At 50.5% G+C, this 24,517-nt stretch overlaps 1 protein-coding gene across 6 annotated transcripts in view; it reads right to left on the minus strand.

Moving 5' to 3' along the window:
- Positions 1-5,527: 5,527 nt before the first annotated feature.
- Positions 5,528-24,517, minus strand: part of Foxn1 (forkhead box N1) — a 28,125-nt gene continuing 9,135 nt past the window's right edge. Inside the window, exons 2-9 of one of the 6 annotated variants that reach the window (XM_031353786.1) lie at positions 18,437-18,573; positions 17,589-18,050; positions 15,504-15,614; positions 13,661-13,791; positions 12,698-12,794; positions 8,500-8,707; positions 7,871-8,362; positions 5,528-6,150 (exon numbers count right to left, since the gene is read on the minus strand). In XM_031353786.1, coding sequence (XP_031209646.1) covers positions 5,831-6,150; positions 7,871-8,362; positions 8,500-8,707; positions 12,698-12,794; positions 13,661-13,791; positions 15,504-15,614; positions 17,589-18,050; positions 18,437-18,559 — 1,944 coding nt within the window. In that variant the 5' untranslated portion in view covers positions 18,560-18,573 and the 3' untranslated portion in view covers positions 5,528-5,830. Of the gene's footprint in view, positions 6,151-7,870; positions 8,363-8,499; positions 8,708-12,697; positions 12,795-13,660; positions 13,792-15,503; positions 15,618-17,588; positions 18,051-18,436; positions 18,589-24,517 lie in introns of all 6 variants that reach the window. The other 5 variants (XM_031353782.1, XM_031353783.1, XM_031353785.1 and 2 more) reach the window with 5 other exon arrangements.

Here is a 24,517-nt window from a genome sequence, read left to right on the forward strand (position 1 = left end):
CATTGGTCAGGCTGCCAATGACTGACTTGCATTTGGCTCCTGGCAGCATCCCTTGGAAAGAGGAAGGAAGTGAGGTGTTTAGTGCTGCTGAGTCCTTCATCTTGAAGAGACAATTCTCATGGCCTCGCCAAGTCTCAGATAATCTCACTGAAGTGAAGCAGTCTTTTTTAGTTTTGAGTCTTTGGGGATGTGATGAGGATTCTACTACTGGATAGAGCAGGAAACCCAGACATTGCAGAGAACTTTACACTGGTCACCCACCTAGGCTGGCCTTCAGGTTATATGCTGGGACTCTCAGCCCAGGTGTTAGAACATGGGGAAGAACAGATGTGCAAGCCTCCACTACTTTCCCCCTAGCCTAGCCTCTCCCCCAACTGTCACCATCCATGCCCCCACCCTGAAGCACCTAAAGCTTCTTATGCTTCATTTATTTAAATACACACAAACACAGACAGATAGACATAGATATTGTGAACTTATAGAGATTCTCCTGCCTCTGCCTCCTGAGTGCTGGGATTAAAGGCATGCACAGGAATACCTGGATTATTTAAAATAATTATATATTGTAATTTTATTTTATTTTACATTATATGAGTATATACTGAGGGCATCAGATCCCTGGAACTGGACTTACAGACAGTTGTGAGCTGTCTCATGTAGATGTCAACATGTAGATGCTGCAATCTAAACCCAGATTCTCTGCAAGAGCAACTAATGTTCCTAACTGCTGAGCCATCTCTACTATTTTAAAAAGATTTATTTATTATATGTAAGTACACAGTAGCTGACTTCAGATGCACCAGAAGAGGGCGTCAGATCTCATGATGGGTGGTTGTGAGCCACCATCTGGTTGCTGGGATTTGAACTCAGGACCTTCAGAAGAGCAGTCAGTGCTCTTACCTGATGAGCCACCTTTCCAGCCCCAACCATCTCTATTTTTTAAATGTATTGTGGACCCCTTTGTTAGCAATATGTTAAAGACTCTGGACAATATGGGTTTTTTCACCAACATACATGTTACAATCCTACAATTTTTTTTTTAATTTTTAAAAATTATTTATTTGTTTTATGTATAATGTACACTGTAGCTGTCTTCAGACACAGCAGAAGAGGGCATCAGATCTCATTCTAGATGGTTGTGAGCCACCATGTGGTTGCTGGGAATTGAACTTGGGGCCTCTGGAAAAGCAGTCAGTGCTCTTAACCACTGAGCCATCTCTAGTACCCAAATGTTTGTTTTTAAAATGACATGTTTGTGTATGTTGCAATGCTTATAATATTCTATGAAGATATGTTTCTTTTTTATCCCTTTTTTTTTTTCTTCCCCAAGACAGGGTTTCTCTGTGTAGCCCTGGCTGTCCTGGAACTCACTCTGTAGACCAAGCTGGCCTCGAACTCAGAAATCTGCCTGCCTCTGCCTCCCAAGTGCCGGGATTAAAGACGTGCACCACCACTGCCTGGCCTGTTTTTAATTTTTTTTTTTTTGCCTGGCGGGGCTTAGGCCTGAAGAGAACACAGGAGCACCACATCGATCTAATGTTAATTTTAAAAAAAGATTTATTTTATTTATTTTATGTGTATGAGTACACTGTAGCTGTACAGATGGCCGTGAGCTATCATGTGTGTGTGTGACTGCCGGGAGTTGAACTCAGGACCCTGCTCGCTCTGGCCCCGCTTGATCCGGCATAATTCACTGTAGCTATCTTCAGACACACCAGAAGAAGGCGTCAGATCTCATTACGGGTGGTTGTGAGCCACCATGTGGTTGCTGGGATCTGAACTCAGGACCTTCAGAAGAGCAGTCAGTGCTCTTACCCGCTGAGCCATCTCGCCAGCCCAGTTTTTAATTTTTTTTTTAATGATTTTTTTTTTTTCCCTTGAATACGGTTTCTGTGTAGCCCTGGCTGTCCTGGAACTACTCTCTCTGTAGACCAGGCTGGCCTCTAATTCAGAGATCTGCCTGCCTCTGCCTCTCGAGTGCTGGGATTAAAGGTGTGCACCACTGTGGGATCTCCTCTGTTTTAAGAGACAGCATCTCATTATGGTGGTCAGACTGGCTTTGAAATCCTAGCTCAAGTGACCATCCTCCTTCATCCTCTGAGTGTCGGGGTGAGCCTCAGTAGCTCATCGAGCATGGCTTCTTTGGTAAAATCTAAGCTTGTGATTTGTTGTCAGCTTTGCTAAGTTTCAAGTAAAGATCAAAATGATGTAATTTCGTGTCTGTATATGGATGTAAGTGTGGTATGTGTGTATGTGTGTAGTTGCTTATGTGTGGGTGGGTGTGATATGTATGTGTATACACACACACACACACATATACATACATATATATGTATATATATGACAGAGGGCCCTGCTTTTTATCTTATTCCTTTGAGACTGAACAGAGCTGGTGGGCAGTGATCCCAAGGACCCTCTGTCTCTGTCCCTCACCTTCCATTGCTACACTGTCAGGTACATGTGGCTTTTTATGTGGATGCTGGGAAAGCAGGGTTCCAATGCTCTTACCCACTGGTTCATCTTTCCAGCTCTTGATGATGTATTTTTTTTCCCTCCAAGCTTATGGGCTTTGAATTATTTTCTTCTTGAACTGGTTATGGAGCTGAAGCTTGACTTCATGCTCCTGATTCTCCTGCCTCCACATTCCAAGAGCCTAGATTGCTTACATATGTGCACTTCTATGACCCAGTAGTTTGAGGGTTTTTTTTTTTTTTTTTTTTTTTTTTGTGGAATCCCTAAACAAAAGGGCTAATTTCCACCCCCCAACCCAAAGTAAAGGATTTACAAATGCTCTGGCCAGTCCCATCTTAACCAGGGCTGGCCAGCAGGGGGCAGCCTAGGATCAAGAGTGTGGGCTTTGTTTTCAGACCGGAGTTGAGTCCAGTTTTAAAATCTGATGTGCAGTCTAGGGACAAAGGACCCGAACAATTACACTTAAAGTCCTATCTGCTAGCCACCCACTGTCCTTGCTCAGGCAGCCAGCTCACACATGATGGCTGAATGGGCCCACAGGGATTTGATTGAAGGCCTCTTGGAGATACCTTGTTGTCTCCTAGTTTAACGTATATAGGGGTAGGGGGAGGCCCCGAGGTCCCAAGTGTCAAGAACAAAAGAAGTAGGTCCAAGAACAGTTTTAGGAATCACTTTGTCATGTGCCTGAGAGCCTGGGTGTCAAGATGCATACCAGCACTGGCCAAAGCTGGGCACCACATACCCTGGGATTTGACAGGCAACTATGTCCCTCTTCCACTGAAGCAAACAGTTCGTTTTCTTGGGTGTGCCAGCTGGCCATGCCTATCCCATGTCTGACCCCACCCCAGTTCCTTCCTAGAGACTTAGGATGGAGGAGGGAACAAATGTGGGGTGAGCTTCTGCTCTAGGATTCTTTCTAGAGCCCTGTAGGTGTTGGCTGGGCTCCAGGCCTGACCCCACAGACTAACTTAAGTCAAAGACCCACATGAGGCTGATCTAGACTCACATGTGTGCTTCTGGAGGAGGAGCTATAGAGCTGCCCTTTACTGGGACAGTCACCCCTACCTATGGGGTGGGCTATAATGGGACCTTGGCCTTCCTGAGTTCATCTTCCACCACCACCAACACAGGCAGTACCAGGTTATGCTCCATCTTGTTACCCATGGAACCTAGAGCCCCAAATAGACTTAGCATCTCTCCCAGGTAGTGACAAGAAGATACACCCTAAAAAGCGAGTGACCCTTTCTTTTCTTTAAAATAAATAAATAAATAAATATAGGTGTGTGTGCCTACATGTGAGTACAGTGCCCTTAAAGGTCAGAGGCCTGAGGCCAGAGGCATCAGATCCCCTGGACCTGGAATTACAGAGGTTGTAAGATGCTGGGAATGTAACTCGGGTCCTCTGGAAGAGCAGCAAGCTCTCTTAACCACCGAGTCATCTCTCCAGCCACAACAGTGACCCTGTCTTGTGCAATTAAGGTCAGCCATGGCAGCATCGGACAGGTGTCAGAAGAAGAGGCATTAAGAGAAATCACCTCCTTTCTCCGGACAGGCAACCCCAGATTCCCATTTTTCAACTTCCACTGAGAAGAGGCCTTGCCTGGCTGCTCACTCAGCTTGGTCTAGAGCAGTGGTTCTCAACCTTCCTAAGGCTGTGGCTCCCATACAGTTCCTCATGTTGTGGTGACCCCTGACTGTAAAATCATTCAGTTGCTATTTCATAATGGTAATTTTGCTACTGTTATGAACTGAAATGTAAATATCATCGGATATACAGGCTCTCTGATATATGACCCCTGTGAAAGGGCCCTTTGACCCAAAGGGGCCTCAACCCACAAATTGAGGACCACTGGTTTAGATGCCTTACTAAGGCAGCAGAGGTGGCTCAAGCAGTGAAGAGTGCTTGCTGCTAGAGAGTCTAAGTTTGGTTCCCAGCATCTACCCAGAGGCTCACAACTGCTTGTAACTCCAGCTCCAGGGGATCTGATGCCTTCTTTTGGGCCAGCACACATGTGCACAGACATACACAGCACATATTTTCCAATGCACACATATACCCCCATATATATGTGATATAAAGATATATATGATCTATCTATCTATCTATCTATCTATCTATCTATCTATCTATCTATCTATATCTTTAAAGCCCTTCTAGACACCATGCTTGGGGAGTGAAGGTCCCCAAAATGAAGGCTCAATAGTTGCAACCATCAGGTGCTTACTTTATTGTTCCAGGACAGGGGACAATGACTGAGGGGTCTTCCCATCCTTGTGTGAGCTTGGGGACAACTTATGGAGGTACTTGTTGCCCTCAGGCCCAGGGAAGACTGAGGATCCCACTTGGTAGGTCATGGTGGGCATCTGAGTCCCAGCTCAGCCCCACAGACATTCTGTCGGCTCCCTGGGAGTCCTAAGTCTGCTATGCAGGTGTGTGTATGTATGCGTGTGGCAGAGTGTCACACACACACACTCCATCCTGTAGTGGGATGCAAACCCTAGTTACCCAGGATGCTTGAGATAGTTGACAGCATCCAGTAAGCTGGGGCCTGAACTGTATGAACCTCTCTTTGAGAAAGAGTGAGACTTGGCAACCCAAAGGGGGCCTTTCCTGCGGCTGAGACTAAGACAGGGGGACAAGTTCAAGTTTCTGAGGACAAGAGGTTTTTTTTCCAAACACTTAGTGTTTGCTTTGGGCTCAGTTTGGTCCCAGGGTAGATGCTGCCCCCTTCTGTGTGTCACCTTGGAGGTGGCCAGCCAGAGTGTATATTGAGGATGGATAAATAAATTCTACGAAGTAGCTGTCTCCCTAAGGGGTTCACGGGTCACATGAGAGGAGCCTCTGTAGGCTCTAAGGGTGTAAGATGGGAGAATAAATAGAGATTTCTGGGAGAGAACATGACTGGAGTGGGCCAAGCCTGTAGAGCACATGGGGATTGGGATGAGGTTTGGGGGATGGTCTTTGACTTGTCACACTGGCCCTGAGCTTTGCTAACTAAAGCTTTTAGCTCTCAGCTGCCCCAGAAATCAAATCAGACTCTGTGACATTCTAAGGTTTCTTCTGAGCACATGAAGAGAAGGTGTATTGAGCTTGAGTTCATGCTCGAGAGCTGAAGTTCGAGTGATCTGGCGCTAGAGGGCGCGCTGTGGCTTCTTTCCCGACACTTTCCTTGCTGGGGCCCGGTGTGAGGAGCGGGTCCATCAGGTAGCATCCTGGGTGGATGCCCCAGCTTCTGGCTAACAAATAAATTGGCTGAGTGGCATAAGAGACAGGCAGTGTTTTCCTTCTTTGACCTTTAAGGTGAGCCCGATATGGGCAGCCAGCTAGGCAAGGGCTGGAGCTGATGTTGTGCATAGCTCAAGCCAGAGCCAATGGCTTTGAGCCGGGACTGAGGTACACCGCAGGGCCGGCCGCTGCGGAGGAGGGCGTGGATTCCAGTTCCACAAAGGCCGAGTAGAGAGTGCTGAGGTGCATGTCTCCAAGAGCACCGGAGCCGCCGCTGCCTGGAGGTGCCAGTTCGCCTGCCTCATTGCCTGTTTCTGCCAGGCAAGGCCCTGGGGGGAAGCAATGGGCTGCTGGTGGAGGTGGCAACATGGAGGGTGACGTCGGGGACGAGGTCACCAGTACGAGGGGGTCCAGGGCCAAGCTGTCATCCTTCAGCTGCTCCCACAGATTTCCTAGTCGGGGAAAGGAAAGAAGCATCATCATTGGCAGGTCACAGAGAGCTAAGCCCAGTCTTACTCCTCCGGAGCCTCAGAGAACAGGATTCTGGTGATGTAGACTGAAAGCCTAGCCTGGCACCCACTCTGGGACCTCAAGTAATCACTGTTTTTTTTTTTTCTTCTTCTTCTGGGCCTCAGAATCCAGCTCCGAGGCAGCAGTGTGAAAGTCATAGATGCGGGCGACCCCTATGAAAGGATTATTAGACTCTCCAAAGGGGTCGCGACCCACAGGTTGAGAACCACTGCCTGCCGTAGTTGCAGGTCACTTCTGTGCTTCTCTAGGAAGAAGGGGGTACTAAAGACGACTAAGGATGAGCCCATCTGAAGGGTTGATGCAAAGATCTACTCGGAGGCAGCCTAGAGGGCCCCTGAAACTCTTCACGCAGGCTTCTGCCTTGGTTCCCGAAGATTGATTGGCTGCCTACAGTCTTCCCACAGTGCACCACTGGACCTGATGAGGTATCCAGGCCTGTGTCCCTTGGCCTCCCCTCTCACAGGACTCAAGGTACAGGGATAGAGCCAGAAAGGACCCTAGACTCTGAGGAACAAACAGCGCTATCACTGAGTCCCTCCCGGTCATGTGACTTGCCACATGGCAGGCGAGTGACTAGAGTATCTGCCTGGGACATCATCACATCGCAGAGTGGAGAAAGAGACCCATAACGCTGGCTGCTCTTGGCCACCCGGGTTTCAACGCCTTCTTTCTGGCCCAGTGACCTTGAGTGGATCTCTGTGTCTAGTATCACTTGCTAGGTCCAGATGGGGAGAACATATGTAAAGCTGTTTGCAAGATGCCTGATACTCAGTAGGAGCTTGAGTGGGTATTAATTAAGGGTTTTGTTTGGTTTTGTGATGCTGGAGTATTGAGCCTAACTAAGGCTTGGTGCATGCTAGACAAACGCTTTACCCCCTACCCACACCTCCAGTCTTCTAATAGAATTTATAGTATCCCACGTCCATATAGCCTTCTCTGCAGCTGCCTGTTCTCTGCATCCACAGCCGGTCTGGAATGAAAATCTATGTGAAGTTATTTCTAATAGTCTAATATTTTTAATAGTTGATCTAGGTATACATCAATAGCCTCCTCCAAACCTCCTATGATCAGTGACAGTGCTAGCCCGCACACTACAGTTCAAACAGGAAGGGGCGGGACTTAGAAGGGAAGAGGGTGGGCTTGGCTCCCTGTTGGATGGAGCGGGCAAGATAGAGGGGAGTGGATAGATTCATCTCTCTGGGCTTCTGTCCTCAACTCTCTCTAGGACACGCTTAGCTCTGAGGTCTTCCATCCCATAGAAGGTCTGTCTCCTGCAATGAAAGCTGAATTCTGGTAAAGCGCAAATGATTTTGGAGTGTTTAGCTTCCCAGTTCCTCACAATCAAATACACCATCGAACTTCCAGCTTTTCCCAGCTTTGTCAGAAATGAGCGGTTTTATGATGAAGCCATCCGGGACATGTTCAGAGTACCAGGAGGAAGATGGGGGAAAGAACCGTTTACCTCATGGTCTGGACGGCAAAGATTAAATACGCATTCAACACTTAACTCCTAGTGATCTGCCTCAGGTGACCAGAAACTCAGGAGCCAGCAGGTGGCAGCCTGGAGACATGAAGAGGCTAGGCCACAGGGCCAAGAGCACCTCTCTAGTCCTGTCCCACCCTTCCCCGCTCCCAGCTCACCCTGGAAGTCGAAGTCGGTGAGAGAGGGGTTGATAGCGTCGAGGTCAGTACCAAGGTCTCCATCTGGCAGTAGAGTATCATGCATGGTCCTGGCTGAGGAAGGCTCAACCAACATCTTGGCACCGTGGCTGGGTGGTGTGTGGGCAGGTAGAGGTGAGTCCTGGGGAGTGCCTGGCTGGGCCTGCAGCTCAAGATGCCCATCCGGCTGTGGGAACAATGGCTGCTGGTGTCCAGAAGGGGCCAGGCTGGGAGAAAGGTGTGGGTAGGTCTGCCCATAGCAGGAGGGAGCATGGCCCCCCAGTAGGTCCTGCAGGGGGTTCTTGCCAGGCATGGGGCCTGGAGCTGGATGCATTGGGTGCAGAGGCTGGGAAAGACCAGCTGAAGGTGCCAGGGGCCGGATGGGACCTGGGCCTGCCAGCCCAGGGGGTGGACAGCCCAACAGCGGAGAGCCCAGTTTCTCCCTTTTGTCTCCAATGAGGCTGTCCAGCTCTTCTGCAAAGGCCCAAAGAAAACTTCGTGAGGCCTCCCTCCTTTGCAGCTTCCCAGCCTGGGACCCTCCCGCAGGCTCTGCTCCTCCATTCTGGTACACGGGTCCCTTGGCCTTTCTCACATAGGCCTGCCAGCCTCACCTGGTTTGGCCATGCTTTTGCGCACAGCAATGGGGTCTTTCCTCTTCCACTTCTGCAGCTCTTCCTGCATCTTGTCGATTTTGGAAGGATTGAGGGCCCACAGACAGCCCTTTCGAGAGGAACTTCCAGATTTATTCTCCACCTTCTCAAAGCACTTGTTGAGAGACAGGTTATGGCGAACAGAATTCTTCCAGCCATCAGGCGCAGTCTGCCAAATCAAGAATCCAGGTTGGGTTCAGGCAGCAAAGGAATGGCTCTAGGTCTGGGGGTTTCTAGAACATTCACCAATTTTATACATTCACCAACTCCTTCTATACATAGAATCTCTACACACTCTGGTTTGATGTCCTCAGCTCCAAAACCATGCTTAGAACCCTTTAGCTGTGGGAAAGGATTGGGCAGGTTCCTTGATCGTAAGTTAGTTTTTTTTGTTTGTTTGTTTTGTTTTTGTTTTTGTTTTTGTTTTTTGCTAAAATCTAAAAGCTGCTGTTACCCTACCTAGCTTCTTTTAGTCTATTCCCTTCAGAGGACTGTGATCCTTTGTATATTTATCATGTACTTTATGCATGTGGGTGCCTGTGTGTATGTCTATGCACCACATGCATACAGGAGTCTGTCAAAGAGGGCATTGAATCTCCTGGAACTGGAATTACATAGTTTGTAAGCCACCATGGGGGCTGGGAACAGAATTCAAGTCCTCTGCAGGAGCGGCTGGTATTCTTAGCCACCGCCTCAATGCTTTTTGTGTGTGTGTTTGTTTATTTTTGCTTGTTTGTTTGTTTGGGGGGGTTCTTTTTTTGAGACAAGGTTTCTCTGTGTGGTCCTGACTGTCCTGGAACTTGCTTTGTGGACCAGATTGACCTCAAATTTAGAGATCCCCCTGCCTCTGCCTCTTGAGTGCTGGGATTAAAGGTGTGCAACCCCCTCCACCAGCTCTCTCCAATACTTGTTAACCACTACTCCTTTTGGAGATTTTGGGACCTCACTTGGAGTCCAGGCTGACCTCAAGCTCACAGTAAGATGCTCAGAGTCTCTGGAGTGCTGAGACTGCAGGCATGAGTCATGATGTCCAGCTTGTGATCCCTCTTTAAGGGACAGCTGGTAAATGCCATTAAGGCCTCTCTGGTCTCTGTCCCCATTAAAGTAGGATGTGCTCACTGGGCCTTCTGGTTTGTGCATTCCCTTGTAGAAGGGGAAGATCACTATTTTAAAGTCTTTGGGGCCAGCTTTAAAGAGAGGACAACATAATGCCCTTCCTCTGGGTCCACCTCATCTCCCCCCCACCCCCCAGAGCAAGCTGGGCAGAAAAGGGTTGGTGAGTAGGTGAGAGTTAGCACACCTTGTTGTCTCTATGTTTGATGGCAGATGTGGTGTTGGTAGAGGCCGGGGTATGTGGCTGAATATGCACCAGATCCTTAGACATCTCTCGGTGTGAGTGGCGGTCTCCTACCATAGGTCTCTGAACTCCTGAGTGAGGATGGCTATGTGTGAGAAAGTGTCTCAGAGTATGTGTGTATCCATGATTGAGTGTGTGGGTGTGAGTTCGCATGAGTGTGCCCTGGAGGTGTGCCCTGGTGGGGAGGCCAGCCCTCAGGCAGGGGGTGCTCGTGCCAACAGAATAAACACCCATTAGGAGGCCTGGTCATGCCACCAGTGCAGTAATTGTGCCCAAGGAGGGTTGTAAAAACCATTAAGCTGACTCAGTTGGGTGAGAGGCGGTGGCAGGGATGGTGGTGGAGGGGCATGGGCCTCCTGTCCCCCACGTTTGGCTCAGTTGCAGGCTCTGTGATCACCCTGAGACCATCATGGGATGACTGTGGGTAGAACTACCTCTCCAGCTGATGGAACTCCCTGAAGCCCTTACTCCCTGGCTCCTCTCGCTTTTAGCCCCTCTTTCTGGTTAATGAGAGATGGCCACGCCCTCCTCCCTAGCTCACTTGCCCCAGGGTGCAGCCAAGCTGAATCACGCCTAGCAGAACCGGGCCCTGGGTCCTGATGCTAGTCTCACTAGAGTTGCTGGCAGCAGCCTCTGGAGCCTTTTTTGGGGACAGCTAACCCATCGTGGGGCTGGTCCTGATGACCCCCAAGGTTCATCAGGGGTTACCAGCGAGCATCTGGAGCTACTGTACCTTCTTAAACTCCCACAGCTGTCTCTACTAAGAGTCAAAGCTCCATCACCCCATGAGCAGACTTAATGGGCACTGGGAACTTTTATGGTCCCATAAATGTGTGACTTTGGGATGCCAGGGCAGCCCCTTCCGCAGCCACTTCCTGTTTGGAAAAGGGATGGTCAGCACTAACAATTACGCACAGTGGCCGGACACTTCCTCAGTCCCTGACTCATGGGACTATGGGACGCCCACAGCAGCTGCCTTGGGTATGAGTCCTGTCCACTTCAGAGTCCACTCTGTCCTTGCCCTGGAAAAATGACCTCCGGATGAGGACTGAGAGGTTTAGAGCCTTCAAACTCTCTCTCTTTAGGGAGGCTTGGAAAGAACCTCTTGGCTTGGAAGGAATCTAGGTACTAACTGGTCCAAACTGACATGTGACAGAGGGGGAAACCGAGGCCTAGAGAAGAAAACGGCTGGCCTTGGATCACACAAGGAAAACGACAACCGGGCATGGACTCCACCTAAGGGCCATGCCCCGGTCATCCCATGGGGCCTGTCTTGCCAATGGGGCTGGTCGGATCCTCACACAGTCTCTCTGAAGTCAAATGTAAACTCCGGCATGCAGGGGTGATGCAACCAGCTAAGAAAAACAACCAAACCAAAAAAGCTGTCAGACCTCTTCACTCTTCAGCCCCATAAAACAGGGATTACACGGCTCCCAGGAAAAATAATTAAGCCAGCAAGAGGAGATGCAGGGAGGGGCTGGGGGTAAGGCCAAGAGTGGGCAGGGAAGAAGGCCCAGAAGAGCGGGAGGGGCCTCACCTCCCTTTCTCTGTTCAGTTCTTGGAGGACTTTGCCTCTGCCACCTTAGGAGGGGAGCGCCCATCTCTACCTGGAGATTCTGGGGTTCAGGAGCAGCCCATACGGACAATGATGTTTCTCCCTCCCAGTACCTCAAGTCAGTGGACTTTTCCATTCCAGCCAAAGCCATGCTGAATGCCCACTCCCTGTCTGCCGGGAGACAGCAGGTGCAAAGCTGTCTGCATACCGGCAACCGTCCCCAGGCAAGACCAGGGTGCAGACAGTTGGGGTGGGAATCAGCTACCGATCCCCCAACTGAGAGAGGAAGGACAGTAACGGAGGTATCCCCAGCCTCAATCAGGGTGCTGTGGGGCTGGTGGAATTCCAAGTTGGAGCTGGTTACTAAGGTGACTATCACCTTCCAGTGTGAGAGTAACATCTGCCTCTATAGGTGGCATGCTGAGCTTCACTTGTACCCAAAAGTAGGGGGTCACAGTCTGGAAGTGTCCCAAGGATCCAGTAGGTTCTTCCCCAAGCCCATGTGCAGCATTAGTTCCTATTCTCCGCAGAAGAGACTTCAGGCAACTCCCAGTAGTTTTTTCCCAGTAGCCCTGGGACAGGCAGATTGAGAGGGACCCTGGAGAAACTGAGGCATGAGATTCCTCAGTATGTAATAGTTATAGCGCATTGAAGTGGAGGTCCTACCCAGTAGATTTTCAAATGTCCCTACAAGATTTCTGCACAGGAGTCGGGGGCTAAGAATAGATCACCCCTGGCTCTTGATCTAACACTGAGGAGGAGTCATGTCTGTCTCTGGGTGAGCTGACTGAAGTCCATCTGCCTGGAGACATGACAGGTACCCTTCTATCCAGGTGAGCAAATTTATCCCAGGACGATTTATCCTTCCAAGATCACACAGCAGATGGATCGACACAGTCCCCTTACCCTTGACACACGTTCCCTGAGACCCTCTTGCACGGACACCTTCTTGTGAGGTAGGTGCAGGAGAGACAAGAGCTTCTGTTGGGGAATACGGTCCCCAGAACTTACACCCTTGTGGATATTGTTTCATCTGCTAACCAGGCAGGACAGGAGCTGAGGCCCAGGCGATCCAGAGAATCACCTCACATCTACCAGGTCCCTTAGTAGCAAATGGGGCTGGTGGGAGGACTGTGAACAGAGAGCTCAAACTGCTTGCTCTAGGTTACACAGCAGCTGGGAGGAGCTGGGGAAGGGGTTGGGGTGGGTCCTGACAGACTGCGGCAAGGGGCAGGTTTCAGACTCACCTTGAAATAAGGGAAGTGCTCCGTCATGAAATTGTAGATTTCACTGACTGGAAGGCTTCCGGTCTTACTATTCTTAAGGGCCATGAAGATGAGGATGCTGCAAAAAAAAAAAAAAAAAAAAAAAAAAAAAAAAAAAAGAGAGAGATCCTGAGAGCCTGGCCCTCTGACCAGGTCTCCATCTTCAGCTCTCCTTGGCCGACATGTTCTGTGAGGCTGAGACTGAACTCTATGAGCATTTTGTGGAATCTGGAAAATCAGATTGCTGTCTGGTTTAGCCCCTAGATATGGGGAGCTTGTCTGGACCTCTGAACATCTCTGAGCCTGTTTCCTTAGTTTTGAAGTGACAAAAGTACAGTAGCCAGCATCCTCAGAGCTGTGGGATGAAGGCTTTACATTCATCATTGCATAGAAATGACCCTGACCACTCAGCCCTTAGCTCTCCATGCTTCTGTTAGACAGTAGGAAGGGAACAAGGTTTCCTACTGGGTGCCAAGCACTGTTCTGCCTACATTCTCTTACATAAAACTTCAAATAGCCTGACTTGTCTCCCCATTTACCTTCCAGACAACCAGTTTCTCAGGTAGTAAGTAGCAGAGCTATTTACTGATTTTTTTTTTTTAAATGTTGGAAGAGGGCGAAGGCAATGATCTTCTCTCTTAATCTCCCACCTAAGCACTATTACCTGGGCCCCAGGATGGGACCTCACAGGCCCGCCCACCCAAATCAGCCCCATCTACTGAGTCCAACCAGAGTTAAGACTCCTCAGGGTTGGACAAAAGGTCAAACATTATGTAGCTACTACCTACCCACCTGCGGGCATCATTTCTCCAGCATCCTTGGAAGTTACTGGTCATGAGTTCTATCCCCTGCAAGAACCCTTACATCGTGAGGATCATCATACCTTAGTTTCCCCAAGGACCCTCCTTGCTCCTAGTTCTGCTCCAGCTGTGCTAGGACATGTACCTGTAGGAGTAGATGGGCTTTGGGAAGAGTGGCTGGTGACCGTCGGCATTGGCCTGGGGTGCAATCCTCTGATAGGGATAGTGAGCCGAGCCCAGGTAGGGTACAGGATAGCTGCCTCCACCCGGGGAGTACTGTAGAGGCCAAAAGGGACAGAGTGATCATCATGATACCTTCCCAAATGAGGAACCCCCTCCTCATTCATACATGTCCAGAGAGGAAGCTGAGGCCAAACTTTCCTTCCATTGGTATGGACTCTACGCCATACCCAATGGCATGGCTGACTAATGAGTGGGTGGGACATTTTGGGTTTGGGTAGAGATCCACACTCCAGAACTCAAGACTCTCAAAAGGTCTCAAAGCTGTCTTCTTCCAGGTCTTGCCTCTCAGGCTTTGAGGTACCCTGGTTGCCATGGTGATAGGATGGGGAACAGCCTACAGTTCTGCACTTTCCAGGCAGGCACTCCAGGCCTCCTCAGAGCCTCTTTCGGAGCAATGGGCCGGAAGTGGGATGTCCAGCCTGGGTGTGTTCTAGGCATGGCCACCTTTACGAGTTTCAGTGGCTCTTTGAAAGAGCAGGTCATGATGGTGGGCAGGTGGGGGTAGGAGGTAGTTTTACACGATGGAGGGAGTGGCTGCGGTGCCAGGAATGGTGTTTTATGGGGGCTGGGGGTTGGAGACTCTGACTCCCCCAGCTGCTCCAGGCTGAAGTGTTCTTTCCAGGTCACCGAAAGACACTTAGTGCCTGAGTCACCCTCTCTCTGGTCTCCATAAAGCCCTGGGTGCGGCCATCTTGTTGAAGGACATTGAAGACTGCAGAGGGCTTCAAAGCAGGGCTGGGCACAGCAAGGGCACTTAGGGTCTGATCACCTTCATGCTGTGGTGACTTGGTCCCTGATGTGGCAGACTGCCTTAGAGACACCCTCTACCCTGAGTCAGACCAGAAACCTCAGAAAAGCTTACGTCTTTGCAGCTAGGCCCTTTCTAAAAAGGAGGATGTCCCTTCATGTAATATGTCTCTTTGCCCCTCTCTATCACTTGTACCCACAACAGGCAACCTGACACTCCCCCCTCCCCCCAGCCTGCCTCCTGGCTTGGCCAGGATCAGGGCCAATGCCAGAGCGGGAGTAGAACCTGCTCCACAGGCAGGGCCTGTCTGAGTGCCAGGCTGCAGGTGGATGGAGCTGGGCGCTGGGCAGCCACTTGCTCTGTCTTGCCCGGTGACTACAAGGGAGCTGCCTGGCTGCTCTGGGGCTCTTTTCTGTCTCTTTTCAAAAATCCTCCATCCCTTGCCAGTGTGGGGCAACTATTTAGCATCTCATCCATTCTGGAGAGGCTAAACTGACTAGTGGGGTGGGGAAGGGCAAGGATGGTAAAGACTCTAGGGAGGACCCTAGCCTCTCACTTGTGCCCACCACTCTCGGCCTAAGGGAAATGTAAGGACAAGGTCACATAGCAAGGTGTGACCTAGATGGGAGCCTTTGTGCCCTTCCCTGTTCAGCCAGTGTGTCATACCACACACCCCTTCCCTCTTTGCTCCACCCCTTCCCTCTTTGGTTCACACCTCAGACTCTGCCTCAGTCTCTGCTGCACTTTCTGTTTGAGACTCCCCAGCCTCCGCCAGGGGTTCAGAAAAGTCTGTGAGCCCCTAGAAAAAGGAGATGGTTTCTCTTCCCACTAGCTACTGTTCTTTACCTGGGGTAACCCAGCCTGAGGTTCGGAACTCTGATAGCTTCACCTGCCTGTCCGTATATTCACACAGACACATGCACAAACACTGCACACAGCGACACCCACAGAGCCTCCTAAGAGCTCCAGGAAGTATAGCCACTTGCCTCAGACTTACCTGATGGAAGGCGGGCTGAGAAGAACAGTACATATGCTGCAAGGGAGGCTGGTAGCAGTACAGCCCAGGACCACTGTCCAGAGCTTGGGGCTTGACCTTGACCTCTGATCCCTGCTGGAAAAGAAAGATTTTTTTTTTAAACCCCTCCTTCTTTCTCTTGTCTTGAACCCCACACTAAAAGAATCCTTTCTCTGGCCCTTTCAAGACTAACTCTTAGGGAAGGAACAGAGAACAGAGACAGATAGGGGTTTTCCTGAGAGAAATCAGCAAGTCAGTAGCGGGACTAGGCTGGAAAGGACAGTGTTCCCCACATTCTACCTCATCACAGGTGACAGGCTAGTCTGGGCCACCAGAGAAATGGAGGAGACTTGTCACATAGACTTGAATAGGACCAGAGATCTCTGAGAGGCCCACCTGAAGTCCTCAGGGCCTAACCCAGAGCCAAGCCCTGAGCAGAGATAGCAAAGGTGTGCGTATCGTACCTACCTGGCAAATAGACAAGCCAGGATCAGACTTCTGTTACTAGGATACCCATAGGACTTTGGGAAGCCAGCATTTGGGCCCAGAGGGGTGAAAGCTAGCGGTGACCACTTTCTGGGTGTGCCTCAGGGCAGCTGATGCAGAGATTGCCATAATCGCAGGATCTCGAGCCTGCAAGGGGCCACCAGCACTGAGTCCAATCCCTTCATTTCACAAATGATAGAGCTGCTGCTTCCCAAGAGGGGAAACCACGTGGCATCCGTCACCCACAGAGTGGACCAGGCAGTTGAATACAGTTTGTCTTCATGGGGCCAGGCAGACTTCCATTTACAGGTTGCAGATGTCCTCTTAAGTCATGAGGCCTCAACTAGAGAGTGTCAGGTCCTGATTCTCAAAATGGAGATAGTGGAAACTCCTATCTAGAGGGTTGAGGGGACCCTGGAAGGAATCCTCCTGGCTGAATGACAAGGAACTATACTGAGTGGACAATGGGGGACAGCTGCTGGCTTGCTGGGTGCCGAGCTGTGGCTCCAGCCACATTCTAAAGGCTTGAGAAAAAGCAGTCATGGCTCCAGAAACAGCAGAAGATCCTATCTTGGCCATACCTGACACACCTGGGTGTTCATCTGGTTTCCCCCGCTTCCTTCCTGATATGGGTGGCTAAGGACGGGAATGGGCCTATTTGGAAGGAGGTAGACCCTTGGAGGAGCAGAGTCCAGGTTGAGTTGTTACATTGGGGTGCCTTGGGATCAGAGATAGGGAGCAGGGGGCAAGCCCCACTTTGCATCCCAAAGCCACTGAGACAGGAACCCTTAACAGGACTTTTTCCCATGAGGGTCAGAGAGATTAAGTGACGTGCCAGAGGTCACAGGGCTTGCAGATCTGGCTGCAGAAGTGTTAGTCAACCTTCTGAGGTGTTCCCAAGGCACTTATCCATAGAAGCCTGCTCTGGCCATAGAACAGGTCCAGGAGCCCACCCCTAATTCCAGCACCAGCGACACCGAAGCCAGAAAATCTCCAGTTTGTGGACGGCCTTAGGCAACATAGCTATTTTCTGTCTCACACACGAAACTAAATAAAAGCAGGGTCTGGAACGGGCCCGGAGCTACCAGTGAAGTCCCCAGTCCATATTTGGTGGGGTTTTTGTTCTGATGCTCCATCCAGAACCTTCTCTGGAATGTGTTTTTTTCCTCCTCACATTTGCATAGGGGTGTGTTGGTCTGGCTTGACATTCTTGACACTTAAATAAACAGAGAAGTCACCCTCTGGAATCTTGACTTGGCAGCCTCTGGGAAACTGCCAGATCCCTTCCTGGTGTGCTTCCCTCACCTGCCCCCTCCAAGCCTGCCAGGCTAGCATCCCCCTCCCCAGGGGACCAGCAAGGAACCAGGAGGCCCCCTACCCTCTACACTTGCTGCCTTCTATGGAGCTCTGATTTTGAGACAGGGTCTTGATACATAGGCAGAGGCTGGCCTTATGCAATCCTCCTGCCTCAGCCTCCGGGGTACTAGGATTGAAAGAATGTGACACCATGCCTGGCTTTGAGGATTCTTTCTAGGCAGCCAGGAGAGAGGAGATGGGAGGCCCTTGGCCCCTGGTACTCACCAGAACTTGGTTGTGTTCTTGGCTGGGGTAAGGAAGTCCATTGCACCAAGCCTCTGCTGGGAAGCTTGGCAGGAAGGCCTCAGCATCGCCCACATCCACGGGGATCTCCTCAAAGGCTTCCAGTGCCCCCTGAGTCTTAAAGGAGTGTCCGTCGAGTGCCATGGCCGTCTGGGCCTCAGAGAAGATGTCCTCATGGAAGTGCCTCTTGTAGGGGTGGAAAGGCATGTGGTTGCCCTTGAGGAAGCGCCCTGGGCTGCCTGCTGGGCCCTCCTCAAAGCCAAAGCCAGGATACTTTTCAGAGGGAGAAAGGCGGTAGGAGCCTGGCCCAGGTCCGGCTGTGCAGTGGCCCTGGATCTGCTCTGGGCCTGGAGATGCGATGCTTGGGCTGTGGGGGGGCAGTGAGGGCGCCCTCTCTGGAGGGCCATCAGGCACAAACGATGAGCAGCTGAAGTTGGCATGCTTCTGGGCAGACAGAAGAGAGAGAATCTGTAAATGGAGGTTGGACCGAGGAACCTGCCAGGACCCTAGAGTGTACTGAGAGAGTATGGCTGAGCTCACAGGAATCCCAAAGTGATGGGGAAGAAAAGCTGCTCTTGGGATTCCAGTCTGATATAAGCATATTTCTCCTAAATTTGTGCCTCCAAGGCTGATGGGGTTCCATATCCGGGGAAACACCAAACCAAGGAATGAACAGAGATCTGTGTCCGGACTCTTCTGGGTTTAGAGTCATATTTGTCAGTGTAAGGGACAAAGTAGACCCTGAAGGTCCTTGTTGGGCAGTGACTACCTACTCAATGCTCATAGAGCTACCAGGCTTCCTATTCCAGGCCTAGGTTATAGGTACTTACGTTCTGTGGGGCAGGGGAGCCTGGGAGGCCCGGAGCCTGCATGAGGTCCCCTTGGGGTTCGCCCTCCAGTCGGGTGGAGCCTGGAAGTGTGACGTCAGACTGTGGAGGGAGTAGCGACACCATCACCCAGTCCTGGTCTCGAAGAAAGCCAGCTACAATGAGAATGAGGACCAACGTCTAGGCATGGCCAACCCCGGGCCCACCACCTTCATTCCTACCATTTCCCTAAACTGGGACCCTGTCTGCAGCTAGCCATTTGATTAGGGAAATGGGGAGAGAAGGGAAGAGATGATAGACAGATAGACTGATTAGGGAAATGGGGAGAGAAAGGGATAGATAGACACGGTGGAAAATTGCTATGTGCTGGTAGGCAAATGCTGAAGAGGATGAGAAAAGAGATGAGAGTGAAAGGAGCCAGATAGGATCCTCGGAGGAGAGGTCCTGTCTCATCTCAAGCTTTGCTGGTCAGTCAGTGAGTCAGTGAGCCCCTGCTTCCCAGGGAGCCTTGACTGCTGGGTTTCCTATGTCTATGCTAGGTGACCTTATCAGTTGCTGGGTAGGCCCTGAGAGGAGGAGGAGCTAGGAGATGTATCATGCCTAGGCTACATGTGATTTCAATTCTACAGAGGGTAGCCCTGTGGGATGACTAAGTGGCCTTGCTGGTGGATCCATGGGATATCTGGTAAGTGTTGTTTTTACCTCTATCAAGCTGTTATCTGTGACTTTGTGCCAAGCACTTCTCTTTTCCTTATCCCCTCTCTTCTCCCCTCCCTCCCTGTTCTGTGTGGGATCGAACCCATTTCCTCCCAAGATGCTCCCTGGCCCCCCATCCCTGCCCTCTTTCTGAACTCTTGAGCTTGCCTATGAAAAGCTAAGGCTTGGACTAGATCTGAGCGCTGACCCCTTCTGAACCGTTGCAGAACCCTGACCCAGCACCATAGAGCAGCTGGGAGGCCTTGGGGCTCAGCGCCAGGTGAGGCTGTCCGTCCCAGGCTGTGTCAGCAGAGCTCTCTGCACTTCCACAGCAGCATCTGCAAACAAGATGAGTGACAGAACCTCGCACAGGGCGCTGAGAGTGAAATGAAATCATGCAGAGAAAGCTCGGAGTGCAGCACAAGCACACAGGGCTTGATCCATGCCAGGTCTCATTATTAATAGTGTTATCCCTGGAGCTCTTCCATTATCAGCCACAGCCTTTGAACTCATGCCCCTGAGTTCGTCTCTGATAGCAGCCATTGTTTACTGAGGGACTGCTCTATACTGACTACTTTGGATGCTCATCCATACACTGGTGCTGGGATTATGGATACATCTTACCTTTGTGCTCAGTTTTGTGTTCAAACCTAGGGCTTCCTGCATGATAGACAGTTGCTTTACGGAGTGAGTTGTATCTGCAGCCCCTCTTGTTTTTAATCCAGACTCTCGCCAGATAGTCTATGCTGGCCTGGAACTCACTATGTAGGCCAGGCTAACCCTGAACTATTGGCAGCCCTTTGCCTCTATTGACAAACTTGTGACCTCGGTCTCCCAAGGGCTGGCATTACAAGCGGGAGCCACCATGCCCAAGCTCATTGCTTTACTCCAAGGATGGCATATTATTAATCCAGTCTTTCAAATAAGAGAACAGAGGCCCTGAGGGATTCTGTGACTTTCTCAGTCTCACAGACAACCCTTGACCATCAGAACCCGAACTGAGCTTTGGCTAAGTTTTCTCCCTACTACTATATTTGATGGGAGTCAGAGCCGAGTGCAATGTTATATGAGCCAAACAGAAAGAAAAACCAGAGCTTTACACTTACACCGTCTACCCAAGACCCCTCAAGTCACAGCAGGGTAGTGGTGTAGTTCTGGGAAATCTGGGAGAGAGGGCAGACCTCATCTTTCTGCGCTTGGCCTAGTCAGCAGTTGACATATCTTTGATGAATTAGCTATCTTCAGAGAGGCTAATGGTGTCAAAGAGGGAAGGGAACCTGTCTAGAGTCCCACATAGGATTAGGCTGGAAGGTGGCCGATGGCTGAAGTAGATGGGTTTGAGGGTGGGGAGGTTCTCTCCCACCCCTCAAAGAGTCCCTGCCACCCCTTCTCCATATCCCTGCACAAGCTCACTCTCAGCAATGCTAAATGTGGCGTGACCGGGAAGCGTGGAGTTGGCTGTAACTGGACACTTCAAGGGATCAGGCAGGGGTGAGGACACCCCATCTCTGGCTTTGCATGACTGCCTGCCCTGGCCCCTGTTCCCTGGACAACTCTGGCCTGCCTGCCATGCCTCACCCTGGCTCAGAGCTGCCTTTCCCAGAGAAGGTGGTATCGTGTGAACTTGGCACCATCCAAATACAATCGCATCTCCCTCCAGGTGTGAGGCCGGGGGCTTTTCCTCCCCATTGTAGGCTCTACAGTTCCAGGAGGGAGGTCAGTAATGGTTGAGTTTGAGGCAGATCTGACTTTAGTTCCAAGCATTGTCATGTTCTGGCTCTGTGATTTTTGAACACTCTATGTAAGTCTATATCTCACTGTCTTTGTCTGAGAAGTGGGGCATGTGGATCTAGCTCACTAGGACCCCTTGAAGATTAAGTGGTATGGTGCTGATACCCAGAAAATGACCAGGGACACGCCTCATACCCCTGGCTTCAGTTGGCTAAATGTAGCTGTGCCCAAAGGCCTCTAATCCCAGGCTCTACAGTTTCCATGACAGTCTTTCTGTTTCAGGCCTCATAGTCTTGGAGAGAGGTGCAGATGATGCTGTCCCCAAGTGGCAGCTGCCCTTGCTGGCCTTTCCTGCCTGCCTGGTCTTATTTATCATGACCTTAGGAGACTCAGACACCAGCCCTGCTTTACATATTTGAACCTGAGCTCTAGCTGGGCCTTCCCCTCTTGGAGCTGTCTGGCTTAGAAGCACCTCTGCCCCACTCCGCAACCCCTGATCCCTAGATGGAGCTAATTGTATAAGCCCCAGGCAGAGAACCTGTGCATCATCAAAGGCCTTCTGTTCCTAGCCAGGGCTATCAGACTCTGGCTCTGAAAACCCCTACCCTTTTCTTCAGGACTTGAGCTTGTCTCTGCAGGGTTCATAGGCCCACACCTTGATTTGCATTGGGGATGCAGATGTCCCAGAGTGGTCCTCACCCAGGCTTTCTTCTGGATGGGTTCTATAAGTACTGACTTCTAGCTCAGTGACCATGGTGCATCCTTGGTCCCTAGAGCTGAAGTTCTCTCCCTGTTCTATGAGTTCCTTAAGGAAATTAACTGACTTTTTTCTAAGGCCACACTATCTAGGAAATGTGAGCCCTCAATCAACTTCACCCTGAAAGGTTACCTGCTTCAGGAGCTGGACAAAAGGCCCCTAGTTAGTATTGGGGAGGGTTTTTTTCAGCACAGAGATGGGAAGAGAGAGAGGTGTGCTAGTCCCAGCCCTTTGCTGGAGTAGTGGGTAGAGTTCTTTTTTTGTTTTTTTTTGTTTGTTTGTTTGTTTTTTTTGTTTTTTGTTTTTTGAGACAGGGTTTCTCCGTGGAGCCCTGGCTGTCCTGGAACTCACTCTGTAGACCAGGCTGGCCTCAAACTCAGAAATCCACCTGCCTCTGCCTCCCAAGGTGGGTAGAGTTCTTAAAGCCGGCAACTTGGGAGTCAGGTTTGGGTCTGAATCTTGATCAGGGTGAGAATTTGGCTGGACACATTGCTTAACTTCCTTCCCTGGGCCTCAGTTTCCTCCTCTGTAAAATAGAGCTTATAATACATACCTCTTTGGAGGACTGGATGAAATATTGCTTGTAAATAGCTTACCACACAGTACATACTCAATAAATGATAGCTATTATTAATAATTAGCAGTGGGACAGAGTTAATTTAAGGCATGGGCTCTAGTGTGGGGGAGGGAACTCCCTTTTCTTGCCCTTTCCTGTCTCCCCCCAACCCCCACCCACCTCTCTGACATCAGCTTCCTCCACTGACAAGAGACTGAACTTCCTCTTGGCTCAGGCTTCTGAGGCCATTTTGTTCATTCCCCTGCAGTAGAGCCAGTGGCTGCAGAAACTTCAGTGTTCTAAAATGGAATGGATAGAGTGTCCCTGCCGCTTTGGATCTTCCATGAAGCATCCATGCTGGCTCCAGTGTCTGATAGTGGCCTATGAACTTGGAAGAACCCTTTTGTGGTCAAACCTGAAGCCCATCTCTTCTGGTTTCACAGAACACAAGGAGTGGCATGTGCACCAGTGTCAGCAAACTGACTTCTCTTCTCCTTTCTCTTCTCCCCTTCTTGCAAATCTAGACTCCCCGGAGCCAGTCCAGAGCATATGTGTCACCACTTAGAACTGATGTCTGCCCACTGCTTGTCTCCTTCCTGGAAGGGAGACTATGGAGGAAGATGTGGGTCAAGTTTCTTTCTACTGTAAGACCATAATCATCACAGACCCACATCATTGGAGCACTCAGAAGTCCACATTGCATGTTTTTATTTTCGATTCATTTCTTCCTCCCTCTGTCCCCATGGACAGTGAGCCACAGTGCTTTAGGGAGCAAACTTAATCCATTGCTTCCAATTCCATATTCAGCAAATATAGGCAAATTGGCTATAGCCAGCCACATAGCTGCCCATGCAAAATTTCATATGTTATAAACCAGAATGCTGCCTGATGTGTTGGCACACATCTTTAATTCCAGCACTGGGGAGGCAGAAGCAGGTGGATATCTGTGAATTCAAGGCCAGCCTGGTCTACAAAATGAGTTCCAGGACAACTAAATCTGCATAGTGAGACCCTGTCTCAAAAAACCAAAAACCAAACCAACATAAAACCAAATCGGAATTCCCTCTTCCCCTTTTTGATAGCTGATATTTTGATGAAAATTTACCAGCACACTGCAGGTAGAGAAGCAATGGTATTTGCTCCATTTCTCACAGGGGATGGGAGGAAGAGGCCAAGAGAGAAGAAACATACCTAGAGCCATAGAGAGAGAATGAAAAACACTCTCTTTACCTCAAGAGCTCCAGACACTCTTACCCAGAGCTACAACTTTAGCAAGACACGTGGAAGACCCTCTCAGGGTCTGGGCATCCTGGGCAAACTTTCGTTCTATGATCCTTGGAGAGGAGAAAGGAAAGTTTGGGGACAGAAAAAAAAATAGACCCAATCGGCCCTGAATCAAAGGAAGAGAGAAACCTCTGGCCTGAGGAGGGGGGTTTGGAGGAAGCCCCTCCAGATACTGAGAGCTGAAGGGGTGAAGAGTTAGTGGCAGCCATTGCTGTGTGGCTGCCCTGTGTACCCAGACACCGGCATCCTCACCCTGTACCCTTCCTGCCACAGTCAGTCCTACACTGCCTTCAGCCATTGGTACCCCCTGCCTCCTAGAGACTGTCTTCTAGGTTCTCAAGCAGAAGGGACTGTTTAAGGATGGGTCCTGGGGTCAGGGGAGGGGGGGAGGTGAGACACCTAATTTGCTGGATTTGTGACCATGGACAAGTTATTTCCTCATCTGCATTTCAGTTCTTCTATAGGCAAAACGAAACCCAGGGATCATTTGCCTCTTAAGATGCTGATGTTGGTCCTGTGGATGTATACACAGTCTATGGAGTGGTCTGCCAGACTTGTACGAGGGACTCTGGTTATGTCCCAGGAGGGAGGCACTGCACTGTCACCCCTTTTTATAGATCAGGAAACTAAGGCTCAGAGAGATTAACCTGACTCGCCCAAGTCCCCCAGCTAGTAAACTGCGCTCCCCATTCAGACCCAGGCTTCAAAGCTAATCTCTCTAACCACTATACCACACAGCCCCGCCTCAGCAAGGTGGAGGTTTCCCTGGGAGGGTCTGTCCATGGAGCCCCTGCTGGCAGGTGAGTCACAGAGGCCAGTCACACACTTCTGCCTGGCCACGGACACTCAGAAGGGATTCTGCACCCCCCTCCCCACCTATCGGCGCCCTCCTGCCCGCCCTTTATGAGCAGGCGGAGCCGGCTCAGTTCCACCTTAATGGTTTCTGTTGCTGGCTGCGGCAGCATGTTTTACGAGGGGTGGGGCTGTGCCCAGTGTTCGCCTGCAGCCCCACCCGAGGCTCCACCTGCCTGGCTGCTGGGAGGGGTTCCCTGGAGCAGGT

Source organism: Mastomys coucha, unplaced genomic scaffold, assembly GCF_008632895.1.
Source record: "Mastomys coucha isolate ucsf_1 unplaced genomic scaffold, UCSF_Mcou_1 pScaffold5, whole genome shotgun sequence".
In the NCBI taxonomy this organism is placed as follows: domain Eukaryota; kingdom Metazoa; phylum Chordata; class Mammalia; order Rodentia; family Muridae; genus Mastomys; species Mastomys coucha.